Raw genomic sequence first — 13,054 nt, forward strand, 5'->3', positions numbered from 1 at the left:
GCTGAGAACACGGTTCTCCTTGCTACGTCCAGATCTAAACAAGACTGTGACTGATAAACAGGACAAGATGGTGAAAAATCATGATAACCGGGGTGTGAAGGCACGAGGTTTTGTCCTGATTGAGATTGTGCGCGTGCGCAACTTCCGAAATGGAAGGGAGAAATGGCTCCCAGGTCGTGTGGTTAAGATTCAAGGACCATAGACGTACATTGTTGATGTTGGTGGCCGACGTAGGTTTGTACACGTGGATCACCTGCGCCGCAGTGGAGAACTGACATTGGGAGCACCAGTAGAACCTGAGCTAATCATGCCAGACATGCCTCTGGTACAGCCTGAGCGTCCGGCTCCGGTTCATGCACCAGTCACAGTGATACCTCCAGCAGGACCTGCTCCATTGCCTGTTTCTGGAAACACCGCTGTTGCCAGTCCAGCCCCAGCTCCGAGGAGATCTGCACGTGTGAGAAAACCACCTGAACGTTTGATTGAACATTTTTGAAGGACATAGCCCATTTGTGGCATTTGTTGGTTTAGTAACATTCGATAGCTTACCTTGTGTGCGTTGTTCACATACATGTATACGGTTCATGAGACATTTTACAGTAATTAATAGGTTGTGACCGTAGACACTTCCAGTTGCGTAGTATAGTCACTTAGTTGGTTATATGTTTAGTTTGGTTTTTTAAGCTCGGGTGTTTGAGCTATGTTCTAGTTTGACCGTGTTTATAACTTGGACTAGTTAATTACTTTCTGATTAGGAGGGAGGAATGTGGTGTTTGTAGACACACCCGTTATACTGTCGTAATAGTCGCATAATATGTTCTGTGGAATTTCGTTGTCTTCTGTAAGCCTGGCGCGATGAGCCAGTTTGTAACTTTCGTATGGTGAAATAGACCACGTTATTATACCTTGAAGATCTGTTTATTGGTATACATAACATAAGTCTCTAAATCGAATCTAGGCTACGCTGAATCATATGTTACCCCCTTGGCACCGCCATTTCTTCAAAAAGTAGGTAAACAAACTCATCATCTTCATTTTCAATCGCCAAATGCAAGAGTTCTCTGAGTGCCGCCATTTTCAAAATTCACGCCACCTAGACTTAAACGTAACCGTTTTCTCGTGCGCAACGAAACCGCCGAAATGATGCAGCAGTAAATAAAACGGTTACGTCTAGCTAAACGTTCACGTCGCGCTATCCGTGCGACTGCGAAACCACCCTATTGTTTATTTATTGGCCGGGTCTATTTGGCAAGCCGCTCGCCGAACAGGCATCTTTTTTTGTCCTGTTTGGAGAGCCGCTTGCCAAACAGCACTAAAAAGCTACCCTGTTCGGCAAGCCGGGCTGGCCAAACAGGGCAAAAATACTACCCTCTTTGGCGAGCCGGAGAGGTTACAACATGTTGGCCAATCAGAGAGCAGTGACGTCATATTCGAATTTATACGCGCATTTTAACAATGGCCGACTTCCCGCTCTCGATTCAATTCCTGTTACTAAACTCGGGTTTTGGTCAATAATCCACGAAGAAGCATGTACATGTACATGACTGTATGGATTAACAAAAAAAGTCATAAACGTGATTTAACTGATAAGCATGTTAAATGCATTAGTGTGCATTTCTAAAGGCGTTTCACTGTAACTCCAGTGTTGCTGACCGTGTTGCCACGAATGATAATGAGCTCCTGGATGGTTGAATATGCATGAGTTCGGCTCTCCATCTAGGGCAGAAAAAAGGCGCTGTTTGGTGAGCCGGGCTTGCCAAATAGTCACTTCCTTATTTATTACCGAATGTTACAAACATAAACTGCACATCCGTAGCAGTAGCAGTAGATGTTTTTCCTTTCTATTTCTTGTAATTGTCATGTTGTGAGGTGTGAAAGGCATTTTACTTCAGTCACTGTTTATCTCAAAACCTGCTTCACAAAGTCTGCTACCATTTTGAAATAGCGCTGTTCCCCTGTTGCTTGGAAACCCGTCAGGGACACAGAGCGATTCAGCTGTGGAGTGGGAAGACTGGATCCTGCAGGTGATGGTGGCCCGCCCTTCCTGATGTAGCGATGGAAACTTTGGAGGAATGAATTCTGAAAAGAGGATGGAGTGAGCATTTGCACGGCGAGATAGCATTCATGTTATCATGATTGAGTAGAGAACTGAGTACCAGCTACAGAGGCAAGAGTTTATGTCAATGTATCTATGATGGAAAGCTGTTGCAGAATCGATGATGATTTTTATATGCCACGTTTTTATCACACACTGGCAAAGGTTTCCATCCATTGATCAGTGATGGAGATTAATTAAGAATGTTCAAGAATTTTGAAGACTATCACTCAAATCAGTTTGTACTGTGCTGCTTATGTGCATAAATATAGGACCCACTGCTATTGGGTCTATGATGGAATTCCTATCAAAAGATCAATGAGGACCTTAGAATCTACTGGAGCCAGTGTATTTTAGTAATTCATCATTAGACATCAAGTACCAGTTTAATGACACTTACACTCCTATGCAGTGGTTGGAGTTCATTGGAGTTTATTATAGATAAAGATGACAGGACAGACTTACATATGAACACTGGTTTAGTGCGTACGTTTTGTGGTAGTTCTAAACACCACATAACTGTATGTACTATTTGCATATGTGTGGTCTTTGCAATTTTTGTTACCTTGGAAAATTAAGTTTACCTCTTAAAAACGTTGAGTAATAAAACAAAAAAAAGAACACAATATTACATTGTATTTGTTCATGTTATCATGGTCGAAGATGGAGTTTTTGAGCATATAATCATAACATTACCCAACACCATGCTAGAAACTGTTGTGGTCAGGCACTGCAACCTCATGGCAATTGCAAAGGATAATAAGTGGGAACAGTGATTTGTTCAAACAACTATATGAGTGAGATCAATTCTGCAGAAGACAATATTTCAACAAATGGAGATGGCAAGGACAACATTTTAAATTGCTGACGTTTTGACCATTTGCTATTGTTAAAACAACCAATGATGTGGTTAGACCAAATCCCATTTCATACAGTTAAAACAACCATTGGACTAGTGGAAACTTCAGCAATATGATATGGTAAAAACAACCGTTAAACGAGTTAAACTGTCAACAATGCCACTTAGTTAAAACAACCTTAAGGATATCAACTATTTTCATCATGTTAAAGGAAGACCATAGGCAGGAGCAAGGTTCAAATTAAGGTATACGAAGTCGCCACCAATAGGGGTCTCTCCTATCTCACAGAACATCAAAACTAAATATCGCTGAATCAAAAGCAACCCATGTCGATTACCAATTTGATCCCCTCGCTCCTGCCTATAGACCTCTTTAAGGAATTACTTTTATTATTGAACTGTACCACCCAGATCATTTGCAAGAGTGAATACCATTTTTGTTAGTTTTATAAAACTCTCAATGTCAGAAAAAACTTTGTGACTCGGAAATGACATATATTCTGGAGTCACAAGGTTGTATCTGCAAAATCAGTATCCCAGAATCCAGTGTAGACAATAGGCAGGAATGTATTGATATGCTATTATGGCGAAGATGGGTCCATGTAGACTACTGGAAAAAAACTTGCGAGAACAACTGTTATAGAATCAAAGTTAGTGTTTTAAATTTTCAATTGCATTTTTCTCAGAACTACCAAAATTGCAGATACAACTAGTTAACCCTGAGCTGATGACTGTCAAGCTGATCCTGTTAGCAAGTCTCAAACCCACCGCAACCCACCACCACCACCCTGCCTGCAGGTTTCAAGTCTCAAACCCACCGCAACCCACCTGCAGGTTTCAAGTCTCAAACCCGCCGCAACCCACCACCACCCTGCCTGCAGGTTTCAAGTCTCAAATCCGCCGCAACCCACCACCACCCTGCCTGCAGGTTTCAAGTCTCAAACCCGCCGCAACCCACCACCACCCTGCCTGCAGGTTTCAAGTCTCAAACCCGCCGCAACCCACCAGCACCCTGCCTGCAGGTTTCAAGTCTCAAACCCGCCGCAACCCACCACCACCCTGCCTGCAGGTTCCAAGTCTCAAACCCGCCGCAACCCACCACCACCCTGCCTGCAGGTTTCAAGTCTCAAACCCACCGCAACCCACCACCACCCTGCCTGCAGGTTTCCAGTACAAGCTAGGGATGGAGATTAAATCTGTTGCTGATAGTTTATGTCGCTCATTTGACGAGCACTTTGGCAACCACCAAGGAACTATTTGGGTCTTTAGATTGGTTATAAGTCAACTTGATAACTATAGTAACTGCTGGTCATGCAACTTGCATGGTGCAAATCTTTTACGATTTGACAAATGTGTATTTTGTAAATTATTCTAAAATGTCTTAATCGTTCTCATTTTACAATATTACTTTTAACGTCTGACATGATTGAGCACAATTTGGCTAGGAGCTTCATTTAAACAATGGTTTTATAATAAGTATTAGTAGCATGTTATTGATGTAGAATTAGCCGCTCCAAAACATGTTTGATTTTCAATTGTATGACATCGTTTGTATTTCTGTCTAATTCCTGTTGTAAGTTGCAAGTTTTCTTGGTGAATGTAATAATATTGTGTAGGATTCAGATTCTGGACTCCAGACAGGGAACATGCATAATTGCTTTTCCCATAATGATCTGTGAATAGCAGTTTTGGACTAGTTATTCCAATCATGTCTCTTATCTCCCACATAATACAATAATGCTTGCTATTTTTTTCTTTCAATCAACTCACCAGTTCGGCGCCTAGTTCTCTCTTTAAGAATTGCTTGTCTCGTGGTGAAAGTGTCGCATCCTTTAAATGTCTCATTGCTTGACACATCAGCACCACAATTGCATTCTCTAGGATGTACATCAGCAGACTCCTGCAACAGAAAAGAAAAAAATGATCCAGGGACCATGTGCTCACCTCGGGTAATGTAATGCATGTCACTTGCAGTGGATATGGGGAGAGCAGTTGCTGACTAGTTTCACCAGTTTTTATCCCTTATTCTTCTCATCTCAATGGCACAAAAGAAAATTACCGGTACAATTTAAGTATAGGATTTTGGTTATACAGTTAACTGAATTTTAGGGTTACTGAAGAGTGTACATGTCACATGGAATTGGTTGACATCTGTTCAACAGTTTAGGAGTAATAAGACTTCGTTGGATTTTCAAGATGGTGGCCTGGCGGCCATACAGGGATATATCTACAGCTGCATAGGGGCTAGGCGCTCTTGTGCAAAAAAGGGGCAATATGACGCAACATGACGTGCGTGGCAGAGTCGATGGAGAAGAATGGGCAATACTAGTATGATGCGAGCGCGCGGAGTGTCAGACCAGATGATCCAAATACTGGTAGAGTTAGGTCAAACTTTGTAATAAAGTATTTGTGTGTTGATGATTTTTATGACATAAAAATCATCTTGTTCTGCACCATCTTTCTAATTTTCTTTCCTTTCCTTCTTCCTTGGATGTAAAAACCCTATACCTTACACTTGAGGTCCATGGTTACTGCTGCTACATGTACACATCAGTTTATCTCACTCAATCAATCATTGAGGCAGATCTCTTGGGTTTTGGGGGACTCCCCGACCCTTTAAGTGTTTTGCATTATGACCACCCTACACACATGAGAAAACGTCATCAGAAGTCATGCATTGAACAATAGGCCTGCATTAGGTAATGTTAATTTTCTATTAAAAACAGGTAAATCTCGGCATTTGCGTCGGAGAGTAATGTGTCTGGAAGAGGCTTCGCCAGAAGAAAAGCCCTGCCTTCAGGCCTGACAAGGTTACATCAGAAAGCCTGAAATCACCTTGGCTATACATAACCTGCGTGCATCAACGGAATGACATAGGCCTACCAATAAATAAGAGACGCAGAAGATCGTCAGTGCTGCGTATCATTTTGGCAGGAAACACGGCCGAGCTTTCATTCAGTCAACAAATTCAAATACAAGCAGTATATTATATTCTCTCCACCAAATACAGTCATTACATCATTGTAAAGAAGATTTCATACTAAATACAAACATGAGACAACCTCATAATTTAGTTATATAAATGGCCACGAAGCGCACTGATCGCCATACAATATGATTGCAATGATGAGGTGACACTGAGCAGACGATAGGCAGTAAGCCATTTGTTTATGTTTCTCTTTGGTGACCTCGTCCGCCGATTTGTGTGACTGTTATTTGTGTAACGTTGTCATAGTATATTGGTCCTATCTTGGTGCCAAACGACCACATGGAAGTGATTTGGAGGTAAAATCGGGATAGTTTCATCTGAAAGGGGGATTGAGGGCAAGGCGGACGCAAGGGGCATACACGGCGCTAATGATAGGGGCATGAACGGCGCATCTCTGTGGGTTTAAAGGGCAGACAGGCGACTTTGGAACAGATAAGGGCAAAACGGCGCATCGCTTTAGGGGCACGGCGGGCCGCCGTTCCAAATCGTTCTAGATATATCCCTGCCACATTTGTCATGGGATTTGACTGAAAATTAGGGATATTGATAAGAGTACATAGATACATAATCACATGAAGTGTGGTTGCCATGAAATCATTTGTTTCGGAGTAATAGGACTTTGTTTAATTTTTTAGGGTCCCTAGATACATGTCCTCCCAAGTTTAGAACCTTCTAGCTCAAATAGAAACGAAACGTGCCACCTATCGGTGATTTAGTGAACTTTGACCTCTGTGACCTTGAAAAGAAGGTCAAATCAAAAACCCGTATGATATGTCATTTAAGCTTATTAGATACACACACCATAACAATTTCGTCACTCTACGTACAACCATTAGCTTCAAAAAGGCAAAAAACCAATTTCCAAGATTCCGTCTGGAGGCCAGAAAATAGAAAAGAAAAAATAAACAGAAAAGAAAAAATAAGTCTGGGCATATTGCCAAAAGCTACCATCACACCAAGTTTTAGCCATCTAGCCCTGGCAGTGTTGAAACATGCTCCGCTAACGGACGACGACGGATGCCACGGTATTGTATAAGCTCCACAGAGGTGAGCTAAAAAGAAAGTATTCAACAGTCGTTCATACTTAAAATGTCTCATTGCTCAATGAACATTCATTTTTTCTATTTTTTTCACGTTAAATGTCTCGGCGCTTGGCACCTTGGGCCATATTTTTTTGGTTGAAATTTGTCGTCAGGGAAAAATATTTTTTCAGTTCTCTCTTTTATGGTTGGGGGATAAAAACAAAGTGTGTAAAAAACGGTCGTCGGGACTTTTTTTTCTCCACTTTCCGGAAAATAACCCCGGCGGATTTGTAATCCAACAAATGAAAAAAGTGCCCTTAGCAACAGGGCTAATTAGGGTCAACAGAAGATCCTGCCAAATCTACTTCTTGGTTGGCAGATAATGATACTGCGAGATATATCGTTTTCAACTGACCAGAGTATGTTGCAAAGTACTTTACGACTGTCCAGAGAGGCATATGTAACAGAAGAAAAACACTGAGGTCCAGCTGGGGTTTGAAGCCAGGACCTCTACTGTATGAGCTAAGGAAATACCCTCCAACAATGGAGCTAAGATGACACTACTAAAGCGTTTTTCAGATAGATCGTGCCAAAGGCGCCTGCCTGACATCTTGTCTTTAAACTGTAATATTGTGTGATCACATGGTAATGTTTGCCATAGTTCGCTGGATTGACACCGTGAAAAATCATCTGTTAAGCCTATGCTAGTAATTACCTAGTATTGTGCAACAGCACTATATTTTAGTAACTCTGATCTTGTCACATTCCCGAGTTCAACTAAGTACCTTTGGCCAGAATGATATGAAAAACACTTTACCAAGGCACTAGGGGTATACTATAGAGGACCTGCTCATAGAGCGCCATTTGGGCTTGACTTGTGAAGGACAAACTGCAACCAAAACGGTGTTTAAACCCAATATCCTTGGACTGAGACAGGCACTAAAATCAGTGTATAGTCGTAGTTCCACCTATCATAAAACCCTGTGTTTTTTCAAGACCCGTGTCTTTGCCATGTGTCAAAAAACCTGGGGTGCGCTTACACCTATCAGTGGTGTTAGATAATGGTTAATAGCCCCGGCGACAGGTGCGCTGTAGGTAGGGAGCTCTCCTGTGTTTCTTTCCCGTTGGAGGGGAATTTCGCATGCGCAATACCGAGGCAACTACACCGCGCCATCTGTCGCCGGATCGTAGAACTTGCAATTGCCGTGTCTATTCAGATTCCACCTATCAAAAAACCTGTGTTGAACACAGGTCTAAATTAGCCCCCGATTAGCCCCATCGAGCTCGATAGGGCTAATAGACACGGGGATTTGACACACGGGTCTATTTAGACACGGCAATTCACAGGTGTAAGCGCAAAAGACACAGGGATTTGATAGGTGGAAGTACGACTTATGTAATGGACAGGGTGTCTGCTGATCGAGATTCCTCCATAACTGCGCCTAGGCTGTGCTTGAACAACAGATAGTGTGGAGTACTCACTTTGTAATTGGTGCCCAGTCAGTCTGACTTGGTGACTTGGCTGGGGACGTACCGCGAGGGTCAATCTGAAACAAACAAATAGAAACTTTAACCCTTTCAGTACGTCTGATACGGGAGCCATATAAAAAAACACCATCGCTTTTTACGTGTGGCACGGCTCCCGTGGCATGCAGTTAACCGGAAATTACTATATAATCTTCAGTGCTTCCATCTACAAACTGTTTTTAGAACTAAATCTCTCTTCTGCGGCATCTGAATGAGACCGGCCTCGTGTTTCTATACAATAGGTTTACATACAGTACCCTTTCAAAAAAAGGTCAAAAATTAGCCTAAAATAGGCTCAGTATGTGGCTGCAAAAGCATTGAGTACTTAAAGGGTTAATCACAGAGGTTTGATGAGAACTCATCCATTTGGTTGTGCCATTGTCCTCAAAAGACCAATTCGGGATGATTGAAAATTATGATCAAAAGCAACAGAAAATGTTCAACACACAGTAAATTTAAGGACAATTCGTTATTGGTTTTCATCACTCTATTCTATGACAAATATTGAGCTAAAGGGAGATACAATGCTGGTATTTATGATGATAATGATGCTGATGATGATGATGATAATGATGATGATAACAAATGTTCTGCTAAGCATACATGTATTGTTAAAGGAACTAGAAGTAGTTCGATACATTTTCACAACTTGAAATATTTTGTTCTACCATTCAAAATTGGTAGAAAACCCAATATTCTGTATTTTACTTTTTCAGTCTACATAATTTCTTTCAGTCTTTCCAATCGAAATTTTCATGATTTATCATATCAACAAATACAAAGAATACCTACTTTGGTGAGAAACTTGAGAGCAATATTGAGAGATGACAGGATTGTGCCGTAAGAGAGAGGTCCATCCGTATCCAATGATGGGCTACTGAAGCTGAGGGTCAACAATGGCTCATACTCGCTGATGTCCATGCTCTGAAGGAGAGAAGACTCGATTATGAATGGTAGATAAGCAAACAAGAATCCATTTTATGAGAAAACGACATTTGTTTGCAATTTCATTTCACATCGTACATGAAGCAGTTGAACAAAATGCTATATTCAGTCTGAATATTCAGAGTCAAGAGTATAGAAAAAATTCACTTTGCAAAAATCAGCCTACTCATCAACAAGAAAGAGCTAATTGAAGTGATATACTGACAAGTGTTCCTACATGAAGCCTTTTATATTTGTTTCCAATTCAGTGCCATTTTTTTGGTAAAATGGACAACAGTAAACACAGAACTATTTCTTGCCATTTCGCAGTTAACTCTTTCAGTGCCAACCTTGCATAAGCCTATAAACCGCCCTGTGCCAGGTTTGCAAGGATTTTTCAGGATTTTTCATTGTTGAAATGCTAAATAAGCAAAATAAAACCTTTGTATTATACCTATTTTGTAGCTCTTTATTCACTCTTTCATTTCAAACATCAATGGTACCTTTTTACTGAGTGGTAGATAGTGAAACTTTCCCCTGGACATAAGGGTATTTTGCATTTGGTGCCGTAGCTCCACGTGTCGGCAATTTCGACAACTTTATCAGCACCAAGCCGCCCCTTCCCGGGCTCAGCCATGCTCATTCTGCACACATGTGACATCACAAACAGGTGCATAGATCGTTTGCTAGTCGTAGGAGTGTGCATAGTGTCTCTATCTTACGTTATCTTCAAGAAATATGTCAAAACGCCGAACAACAGTTTTGGCACTCAAAAGGTTAAGTGAAACTGAAACTTTTGCCGACTTTAAATTAACATTTTGACATGTAAGAGTGATTTCAAACTAGATTGTCTTTTTTGGGTGCAGGTTGTTCTTGATAATGACTGATAATGATATGGTGGGCAGTCACTGGATTCATATGATAAATCAGGTGTTTTTTAGTAGTCCATATCTGCGGTTGGATTTTATGCCACTCACAATAACAACAGATTTTCAATGCAGACTAGCACTCTTTGTATCGCTTATCCCAACAATGAATATTGCATGTCATTGGGCGATATGAATAAAGACTAGCAAATGCTTTTACTTCAATTTTGTACAGAAAGGCCTAGTGTAAATGTACGTGGAGTTTTAGATAAAAGCATTTGGTAGTCTTTATTCATATCACCCATTGTCTTTGTAACACTTAATTAGATATTCCTACCCTTTATGCTCCTCTTAGCAAGACTCTTAGTATTGTATATTTAGCAACAAGAACCAGCTAGGGCCAATGTATCAATATCAAAACTCAAACCTGATCTAGTAATATTTCACAAAGGTCCGGTGATAGTTTTCTATAAATCGACATTCCCTGAGCGAGGATGTTCATGAGGCGGTTGACCACGCTGATGAGTTGCGGCGAATAGTGATCAACGTCCTCCGTCGATGATTGGTGCTGTAGTCGGCTGCTGAGGGGTGCCATCGACAACCGATCCTGTCCGGAAGAACGACTTGTTTCTTTACCATACTGCCGCTAGAAAGAGACATTGAAAATCTAATAAGAGAAATTACATTTCAGAGTAAAATTTTTAGCAATCATTCCGGTAGTGCAAGATAGAGACATTGGCCCAAAGTTGAGTGAAATTGTCCAATACATTGTTGTACCATAAAATGGGGTGACATTGGCCAACAGAGAGGTGATAAGGTCCTATTCATTCCGGTATCGGAAGATATGGTGACATTGGCCCAAAGTGGGGTAAAATTATCCTTACATTCATGTACTGTAAAATGGGGTGACATTGGCCCAAAGTGGGGTAAAATTATCCTTACATTCCTGTACTGTAAAATGGGGTGACATTGGCCCAAAGTGAGGTAAAATTATCCTTACATTCCTGTACTGTAAAATGGGGTGACATTGGCCCAAAGTGAGGTAAAATTATCCTTACATTCCTGTACTGTAAGATGGGGTGACATTGGCCCAAAGTGGGGTAAAATTATCCTTACATTCCTGTACTGTAAGATGGGATGACATTGGCCCAAAGTGGGGTACAATCATCCTTACATTCCTGTACTGTAAGATGGGGTGACATTGGCCCAAAGTGGGGTAAAATTATCCTTACATTCCTGTACTGTAAGATGGGGTGACATTGGCCCAAAGTGGGGTAAAATTATCCTTACATTCCTGTAAGATGGGGTGGCATTGGCCCAAAGTGAGGTACAATTATCCTTACATTCCTGTACTGTAAGAATGGGTGACATTGGGCAAAGTGGGGTAAAATTATCCTTACATTCCTGTACTGTAAGATGGGGTGACATTGGCCCAAAGTGGGGTAAAATTATCCTTACATTCCTGTACTGTAAGATGGGGTGACATTGGCCCAAAGTGAGGTACAATTGTCCATTACATTCTGGTACCGTAAGATGGGATGCCATTGGCCCAAGGAGGGGTTAAATTGTCCCATAGATTTTCCACCCTTCAGCTTGCACATGTTGAACGATCATGGTAAATCGTCTATTTAATCGGAATCATTGTGCAAAAATATGTTAAAATATATCTCAATGGGCTGAACTATCATAGTCTGGCCCAAATCAGAATTTGGGAGGTGGCACAATTTTACCCACAAGGATGAGTTTCACACCTAGTTATCTTATCCACTGAGTTGATGCTATCAAGAGAACCCGTTGGCGCAGTGATTAGATTGCCAAGCACATATAGTCAGGAGGTCATAAGCTCAGCTCTCGGAAGGCTCAGTTAACGGATGTTCCTTGAGCTACATACTTTCCGTCAATCTTTACTGTACTGCTGTAATGATCATTAGACAACTTGGTTTCACCCTTCTCTTGTCAATTCCAACTGAATGACATCAAATTAATGATCATGTCCATAATATCTGATGTGGCCTGAATATTCAACAAGTCTTAATATCTGTGAAACTAGACTATAAATCAGACCATGTACACATGCTTGTGGATGAACTTCAATTTTGGCGACTTAATTCATTAATAATCATTATCTTGACAAAATGAATATTTACCTCTAGAATGTGTTGGAGTAATCTTGGATGAGTGATCATCGATGCAGACGTCTGCATTAGGTTATTCAAACTAAGCTGAAAGAAACACCAGTCATCAATACATGCGATAAGCCTACTTGTAGTTGTAAAACAGACAGATAGCGCCGTGCAAAAATAGGACTTGCAACTTCATCGACCTCGGACATCTGACCTGTGACATTGTTACATACTGTAACCCAGGAAAATTTGGCGGCAGGTTTTTTTGGCGGATTTGTCAATTTTCAGTCTAAACAGTATTATTTGCGCATTTTAAATTTGCGGACTGTGGCCGACCGCAAATCCCGCAAAATTAACATGCATTCGGCAAAAATATAGCCAAGACTACGGAACGTAACAAAGAAAGTGCAGCGTCAATCTAAACTTTCCTACCCTGTCAAACGCTTAATTGATCGGCTCCCGACCGCATTCTCATTGCCGATCGGCGCAGTGTAGGTAAACACTGTCTGTATATGTGTGTACGTTTTAGTATTTATACAGTTTATTTTTGCGGATGAGTGCGTCATAGCAAGATCAGATTATATTTGCGGGCAGGTTAATTTTGCGGATTTGTGCTGACCGCAAATACCGCAAAATTAACCTGCCCGCA

The 13,054-nt window shown here is 41.2% G+C and overlaps 1 protein-coding gene across 2 annotated transcripts in view; it reads right to left on the reverse strand.

The window, feature by feature from the left end:
- Nucleotides 1-381: 381 nt before the first annotated feature.
- LOC135501255 (nucleoporin NUP188-like) overlaps nucleotides 382-13,054 on the reverse strand; it is a 65,095-nt gene continuing 52,422 nt past the window's right edge. For both annotated transcript variants that reach the window (XM_064793276.1, XM_064793275.1), the window contains exons 37-42: nucleotides 12,430-12,504; nucleotides 10,710-10,928; nucleotides 9,285-9,416; nucleotides 8,448-8,512; nucleotides 4,725-4,854; nucleotides 382-2,079 (exon numbers count right to left, since the gene is read on the reverse strand). In XM_064793276.1, coding sequence (XP_064649346.1) covers nucleotides 1,900-2,079; nucleotides 4,725-4,854; nucleotides 8,448-8,512; nucleotides 9,285-9,416; nucleotides 10,710-10,928; nucleotides 12,430-12,504 — 801 coding nt within the window. In that variant the 3' untranslated portion in view covers nucleotides 382-1,899. The remainder of the gene's footprint in view (nucleotides 2,080-4,724; nucleotides 4,855-8,447; nucleotides 8,513-9,284; nucleotides 9,417-10,709; nucleotides 10,929-12,429; nucleotides 12,505-13,054) is intronic.

This window comes from Lineus longissimus, chromosome 17 (assembly GCF_910592395.1).
Source record: "Lineus longissimus chromosome 17, tnLinLong1.2, whole genome shotgun sequence".
Lineage (NCBI taxonomy): Eukaryota > Metazoa > Nemertea > Pilidiophora > Heteronemertea > Lineidae > Lineus > Lineus longissimus.